General features: G+C 42.8%; 1 protein-coding gene across 1 annotated transcript; it reads right to left on the bottom strand.

Annotated features, from left to right (window-relative positions):
* Nucleotides 1-2,343: 2,343 nt before the first annotated feature.
* On the bottom strand, nt 2,344-2,625 carry SMIM36 (small integral membrane protein 36). The gene has a single exon (XM_053568960.1). The coding sequence runs from the start codon at nt 2,623-2,625 to the stop codon at nt 2,344-2,346; it is 282 nt and encodes a 93-aa protein (XP_053424935.1).
* Between the last annotated feature and the right edge of the window lie 5,546 nt (nt 2,626-8,171).

The raw sequence follows: 8,171 nt of genomic DNA, 5'->3' as shown, positions 1-8,171 counted from the left end.
GGTATATGGGGCCGGCACCCTACTCACTGAGCCACAGGCACCACCCGGGTGAAGCTTTTATGGTAAGGAAAAGTCAGCTTCTTAGAAGCTGACTGTGAAATTACTGTTTTTCCTCATTTGTTTTAGTTTTTTTGAGACAGGGTCTCACTCTGTCACCCAGGCTAGAATATAGCAGTATAATCATCATAGGTCCCTGCAACCTCAACCTCCTGGGCTCAAGTGAGCCTCCTGCCTCAGCCTCCACACAGAGGAGCTATTTTTTTTTCTCTTTTTATTAGAGATAGGGTCTTGCTATTTCTCAGGTTGGCCTCATACTTGAGCTCAAGTGATTTATTTACCTTGGTCTCCCAGAGAGCTAGGATCACAAGTGTGAGCCACTACACCCAGCCAATTTTACACCGTTATCATAAAAGTGAAGATGGCTTCTTGACCATAAAGGACAGAAAGTCTTCTGAAAAAAATTTCAATATAGTTTTCTTATTCAGGAGAAAATATGATTCTATGATAAAATGAGAACAAAATTAAAAATAAATGTTAAAACCTGAAAACAGGGTAATTGGGGTTATCTTCATATTTGTTACAGCTACCTAACAGATTGAAGGCAAGACTAGGCTCTTTGTCGTAGCTGACAGGGCCAGTATCTATAGGAGAAACTGAAATTTAATTTCTTACTTTTTCTTTGCAGGCTGGACAGCACTGCAAGACTCTCACAATCAATAGACTGTACAATTTTGCTTCCAAGCTTTGTTTTTGTTCTTTCTTTCTTTTTTTTTTGAGACAGAATCTCACTATGTCTCAAATAGTGAGAGTGCTGTGGCGTCACAGCTCACAGCAACCTCCAACTCTTGGGCTTAAGCGATTCTCTTGCCTTAGCTCCTAAGTAGCTGGGACTATGGTACCTGCCACAATGCCCAGCTATTTTTTTGTTGCAGTTGTCATTGTTGTTTAGCTGGCCAGGGCTGGGTTTGAACCCACCAGCCTTGGTGTATGTGGCCAGTGCCGTAACTACTGTGCCACGGGTGCCGAGCCAGTTTTTGTTATTTCTTCTGTCTAAAATGCTATCTCCTATTCTACTCTCCAAGCCCCCAACATACTTTTTGCCTCCTAGAAAACAGTCATTTATTTTTCAAGATAAATCATCTGATCTTTGGTGCCTGAGACTGAGATGAAATTGACCATTCATCATCATTTAATTGATTCCCAAACCCTTTCTGTGGCAGGCACTAGGTGGCTTTGTGGATTCCTTCACCCTCTAGCAGGGCATCTGCCATGCTTTCTTGTCCTGCTTTGTCTGAGTCATACCTAGCTCCTTCCTCTTCCTTCGATTAGAAAGCAAACACCAGAGGGCAGAGGGCAGAGGGCAGGGGTCATGACACTCATTTCTCTGTATTTCCACCCAGGTACCTTTGGGAGAAGGGGTCTAGTAAATCACTAATTAACTGCCGAGCTCAGGGAAGGAGCTCGGGGAAGAATGGAAATAATATTTTAAAATGGTGGAAATAAATGAATGAAAAGGGGAATGAATTGATAACTAAATAGAAACAAAGAGAACAAGAGGAGCGTAAACCCTATTCCAGGGGAGCTGAAACTCAAAACATTGAGTCTTCACTAACTTAATAACTTAAAGGGCTGGAGATTAACCTGCCTGATGAGACCATGGCAGGGAATGCTATCAGTGACGATAGTACAGCTATGCTGTGTGTCGATCTCAAGTGCTCTTGGTGAGCTGACTCATTTAGATGGCCTGAACAGCCTTGAGGTCCTACCATTAGCCCTGAGGCGCACAGAGGTTGCTCAGTCTAGCCAGGGTCACACAGCTAATAAGTAAATGAAGGAGGTAGACTTTGAACCCAGGCCCCAAGCTTTGTTGTTTTAACTATGCTCTACAATCTGGGTTTGGGGAATGAAATGTGAAGAGCTGGTATTGTACAGAAATAATAACATTCTCAAGTCTGGGCAAGTTCAATGTGGCTGTCTTGAAAAGAAAGGATTTACAAAGTAATAGGATAGATTTGAGTTATTTTCTTTCCTCATCTCACACACACACACACAGACACACTCACTTGCACTCTTTCCATTTTACCCTTGCCCCAAAGTCAATCTACAAGTTGCAAGCTTCATCGGGAATGTACCAATCCCCCACTTCACTATACTATTACTGACAGTTTGAATTCGACTGAAGGCCCTTCTGAGTTTCTTACCTTAAACAGTTGCTTTATCCTCAAAGAGGGTGACGAGAAAGTGGTAAGTGCGACAGAGTCCCCACTTCCTCAGCTGGGCAGCACCTATGTGCAGAGAGAATTGAAAGTCTGTGGATCTCTCCTCAAGGTCCCCCAATCAGCCTCACACCATGGTGCTTTTCTTTCCTAGCAGAGCTGGATCCCCAAAATGAAGAGTAGGCCCCCTTGTCCAGTGGGCCCCCGGGGCACTTTGCTGCATCACCACCAAGCGGATGGAGGGCTGGGCCTCGAGAGTGGCCTCCGGAGTGCACTCCTTGCTGGGGTCCTTGCCTCGGCAGTCATACAGCACACAGGAGATGAGGAAAACCAGGAGTAAGATGACGTAGCTGGCGACGAGAATGATGAGGTTCAAGGTGACAGGGTCTATCTCCAGGTAGAACTCCATCACCTTGCTCACGGTGGGGGACAGGGAGGGTCTAGAGAAAGGCAGTCACAGCCGGCTTGGGCATGGTAGGGAGCGAACTCCACTTGTTGGAATAGCCACATTGGCTCTGGAGTAAAAATACATTAATCCTCCCTCCTCCAGGAGACCTTGTGGATTAGAGCTGCTCGGTTTAATAACTTAAGCTCTTGCTGTTAATACCACAGCCACCAAAACACAGAAGCTGTTTCTCTTCAATTCACCTACAGAGAGAGAGAGAGTTCATGTGTTACAGAGTCATGGTTGAGTGTTCATATAATTCATTGTCCAGACAGGCAGTTTGGTGAGCAAAAGTCAGTGCCTTTAACAGGCACGCCAAGATGACATTTTAAAAACTGGATTGTCTTGGAAAAATTATGAAGTCCAATTATTTTTATATAAGGGAAATTTAATACCAAGAATGGAGTGATTAGGTCTTGGAGTGTCCAACCTCTTTGCTTTTTTGCTGCATATTGTAAGAAGAAGCATTGTCAAAAAGATGGAGACTTTACCTCTTTTACATTTACATGGATGGAACTGGAATATATCCTTTTAGTAAAGTGTCTCAAGAATGCAAGAAAAAATATCCCACGTATTCAGTGCTATCGGGAAACCAATTTACAATCACTCACACTTTCATATGAAGAATAGATACAACTATGGCCTAAGATGAAGGATGGAGAAGGGGGAGATGGAAAGGAAGGGGAGAGGTCAGATCAAGGGAGGGTGAATGGTGGGATCACACCTATGGCGCATAATGCAATGGTACATGTCGGATCTATTAGTATAGAGTATAAATGTCTTAACACAATAACTAAACAAGATGAGGTATATATTAACCAGTGTGATATAAGCATTCTTAATTCTATATGAAATCAGCACATTGTACCCCATAAACGCATTAATGTATATAGGACTATGTGTTTATGATTAAAAAAATAAAAAATAATATCTACATAGATGGAGGAAAAAAAGAAGAGTTGTCTTGAGTCACACAGTGAATACATCAACACTAATGAAAGTCGACGAGCAAAAAATGGTCCATGCGTACTTTTTGCAACATCTGACACCACGGATTAGCAAGACAGTCCTCTAATAATCCGCATGTGGTCTGTGGGCTGCTGGTTGGGCACCTCTTACTAACAAGCTGAAGATGCCAGCACCGGATGGTTTCACACATACTTTGTTGGTTGTTATCTTTTTTATTCATTGATTCAGAAATACATTGAGGCCCTGCCCATGTTTCAGGCACTATGCTAAGTGATAGGGCTATGGCAATGATAAGACGGCTGTTAAACAAATCTTTGCTCAAGTCACCATTTAAAACCAGTGGAAATTAGTTTATAAAGGACTAGTCAAGAATAATAGGAGAGTGTGCCTCTAGGTCCGTTAAAAAACAAAAACAAAAACAAAAACAAAAACTTGCATGAGGAAGCAACATTCAACCTGTAACCTGAAGGATAATTGGAATTTAGCTAAGGAGAAGAGGTAGGGCAAGTTCTTCTAGACATAGGGAACAGCATATGTGAAGACCTGAGCAGAAAGTAGCCCAGACAATTATAGGCAATGACACAAGCTCAGCAGGCCTGGAACATGGAAAGAGAATTGGAGGGCTTAAGGTGACAGAGATAGGAAGGGGCCAGACCATACATGCACTTGTGAGCCACAGTAGGAACTTTAGACTAATCCTAGAGCAATGAGATGCCATTGAATGGTGCTGTGCAGGGTAGGGACACAATTGAATTTGCATTTCAAAGAAATCCCCTTGGCTGTTGTGTGGATGCAGCAAGACCAGCAAACTGAAGGGAAGATCAGATACAGATCAGAATGCAGTTAGTTATTCCTGGACTTACAAGTCATTATGCTGCCTCAATTGTAGTCTTGTCCCAATATTCCTCTATGGGGCCAACTTTATGGGTATATGACCTGTGCAGTTGCACAAAGTTCCCCTGCTCAGAAGGGCCCCATGCTTGGTTTAATTCTCTGCTTTTGCTATCTTGAAATTCTTTATTTGTAAATTTTTCACTGGGCCCCACAAATTACGTATTTGGATTTGGTCTCATAGATGCATTTCCAGCCTGACGCCACATCAGTAGCCATTTCTACAATAGCAAACGGGACTGTTCTGGTGCTGCTGGTCAACGGCCAGAGGTCTGCTGATTTCTCACTGTTGTTAAGCTTTAATGGGCTAGCAGTCTCCTACCTGGCTACTTTATGCCTCTGCTTCCATGGGATCCTGAGGATTTGGGGACACTGTTGGAGGCGGTTGTTATTCATATGGAGATCTTTTTCCAAATAATACACATGTATTCCATGATTCTGTGGTCCTGGACTACATTCTTGAGTAGAATTCTTGAGTGGAATTACGCTCAAGAAGATGAATGGTTATCCAACACCATAGATTTATAACCAACCTCATTAGAATCAACTGGGCTTCTTATGAATATAGATGCCTAAATGAATTCTAGATCTATTGAGTTAGAATATTTGGGGCTAGAGACAAGGAATCTACAATAATAGAAGTATGAAAGAAAGGGGTCACTATGTGGTCAGCAGGGCTTTGGTCATTGGCCAAGAAATAAGCACAGGAAGCATTTAATGATTCAATGCAGGACTCAACGCTGTCCAAGCTTCTAACAGATTTCAGAGAATTGATTTTGTTAAGAGGAAGTCCTTTTCCTGGTTGTAATTCACATTTACCAAGCTCATAGGACACTGATACTAAAAACAGAATACCAATAAACTACTGTGAAAAATACAAATTGTCACAAAGTTGGAAATGCTTATGCTTAAGAGGATGTAATTGTTTCCTCCTAGAGGCAGATGTATGGGAAAAGACCGTTTATAATTGGGAAGTTTCTCTGTAAGCACGGAATGACACAGCAAAGGATGAGTTGTCTGCTGTGTCTATAAGTCACAAGCAATGCACCAGACTGAAGCAAGGCTTCCAGCACCAGATGATGACTTTCTTTTGCCCCCTTTGCACTCTAGATTCCTGACTTCTTTTGCTTTTGAGACAGAATTTCATTTTGTCACTCTCGGTAGAGAGCTGTGGCATCTTAGCTCACAGCAACCTCAAACTCTTGGGCTCAAGTGATTCTCTTGCATCAGCCTCCCAAGTAACTGGGACTACAGGCACCTGCCACAACACCTGGCTATTTCTTAGAGATGGGGTTTTGCTCTTGCTCAGGCTGGTCTCCAACTCCTGAGCTCAAGCAATTCACCTGCCTTGGCCTCCAGGAGTGCTGGGATTATAGGTGTGAGCCACTGTGCCTGGCCCCTCAATTCCTGACTTCTATAGTAAATTGAATCTATATAGCCCAATGCTTCCATGTAACAATAATAAAGGGAGTAATTGGTTGTTGATTTTAAATAGATGACACGAAATTGACTCTGAAAGAAGCATGACATATAGTTTAGTTTAGTCTATATTAAACTGAAATATGTGCAACAAGTCTGCCGTATTGAGTGGATCTTTCGCTTGAGATCTAGGCTTTTCCATGCGATGGTGATAACCCCTCAGTGTAGTGGTTGATCCCATCTGGCCTCTCTTCTTGGGCTGCCCCAGCTCTGCTGGTATCTGTGGTGTCCCACAGTGTTTTATTCAAGGCTATTGTTTTTGATTCCAGTATCTTATTACTATTTGCAGAGTTATTTGTCTCTGTATTGACCCGGGCTGCAAGTTCATTTTGAGTTGAGTCTCATGAAGGTTTTGCGCTCCTGCAATGTCTTCTGTGAATGCTGGCTGCTTGTGTGCTTTAATTAACCCTGGATGATTGCTTTATTCACATTGCAGCCAACCTCACCCATCTTTCCTACTTTTGCCAATCTTTAAGGAATCTTTAAGGAACTTTCCTCTTGTGCCATCTAGTGGCCAAAAGCATGGGCTGCTTAAAAAAAAGAAAACAAGAAACCGGCAATGGGCATATTGGGATGGCCATCACCTGTCAGCAGGACAAGGTGACCCTGGCAATAACAACAATGAACTGCAGTAGTCAGTACATACCAACTCCTTCTTCTTCTTCTTTTTTTGAGACAAAGTTTCACTTTGTTGCCATCAGTAGAGTGCCAAAGCGATTCTCTTGCCTCAGCCTCCCAAGTAGCTGGGATTACAGGTGCCTACCTCAACGCATGGCTGTTTTTTGGCTGCAGTTGTTATTGTTGTTTTAGCAGGTTCGGGCTGGGCTTGAACCCGCCAGCCTCGCTCAGTGTATGTGGCTGGCACCCTAACAACTGAACTATGGGTGCCGAACCCAATTCCTTCTTTTATTACAAACACGAATTGTGCACTTACCATGCAGGGTGCGAGGTACTTTGGAGGTTGAGGATGTTACATACACCGAAATTGCACTATATGCCCAACCTTAGAGAGCTCAGATGGAAAGAGGAATTATCAACCTCCAGTGAAGCTCAGAGAAGCAATAGAATTCTAATGAGCTCCTTCTCATTCCCTCTTTCCTTTTCACCCTTCCATCTGTTATTTTCTACAGCCTGAAATAGAAATCAAATATTAGTATGGAACACCCTATGCTATGGGGCATTCAAAACTCATTGCATGGGTATTCCATGGGTTGTCAATTATATACACACTTACTTAGAGTATCATTGTCCATTATGACTGATGTCCTGGAACACTGCGTAATAATACCAGATAAATATGTGCTTCATATAAACACATTTCTAGGTAATCACAGTTTATTACCTAAAACATCACAATATATTTGTATTTTAACTGTTTTTGAATAGAATTTTTCTCTAGGTATCACAGAGTTCCTTGCTTCTTTAATAAAATACAGTATACCCCAATCCTAAAAGTCTTTTTTGTTTTTTTTTTTTGAGACAGAGTCTTGCTTTATCTCCTTGATAGAGTGCCAGGGAGGTGGTGTCACAGCTCACAGCAACCTCAAACTCTTGGGCTCAAGCAATCTTCTTGCCTCAGCCTCCCAAGTAGCTGGGACTACAGGTGCCTGGCACAAAACCCAGCTATTTTTAGGTCTCTCTTGTTCAGGCTGGTCCCAAACACCTGAGCTCAGGTAATCCCCCCGCCTCAGCGTTCTAGAGTGCTAGGATTACAGCTGTGAGCCACTGAGCTCAGCTTATGCCAAAAGTCTTATTGCAGCATTAGTTTTCATAACTTTCTTTATTTATTTAAGACAGAGTCTCATTTTTGTCACCCTCAGTAGAGTGCTGTGGCATCTTAGCTCACAGCAACCTCAAATTGTTGGGCTCAAGTGATTCTCTTGCCTCAGCCTCCCCAGTAGCTGGGACTACAGGTGCCTGCCACAACGCCCAGCTATTTTTTAGAGATGAGGTCTTGCTCTGGCTTAGGCTGGCCTTGAACCTGTGAGCTCTCCCAGAGTGTTAGGATTAGAGGCATGAGCCACCACGCCCACCCCAGGTTTTAGTAGCTTTAGATGTAAAAGTCAGCCCACCAGTTGTAATCAGGCATCCAGGAGTCTCTGTAGAAATAGTGTCATGTTTTGTCACAGAACAACTTCAAAATTTTCTTTCCTCTTATGCTGAGTGGAATA

The sequence above is a fragment of the Nycticebus coucang genome, chromosome 18, assembly GCF_027406575.1.
Source record: "Nycticebus coucang isolate mNycCou1 chromosome 18, mNycCou1.pri, whole genome shotgun sequence".
In the NCBI taxonomy this organism is placed as follows: Eukaryota; Metazoa; Chordata; class Mammalia; order Primates; family Lorisidae; genus Nycticebus; species Nycticebus coucang.
This window is presented reverse-complemented; position numbering and strand designations above follow the sequence as displayed.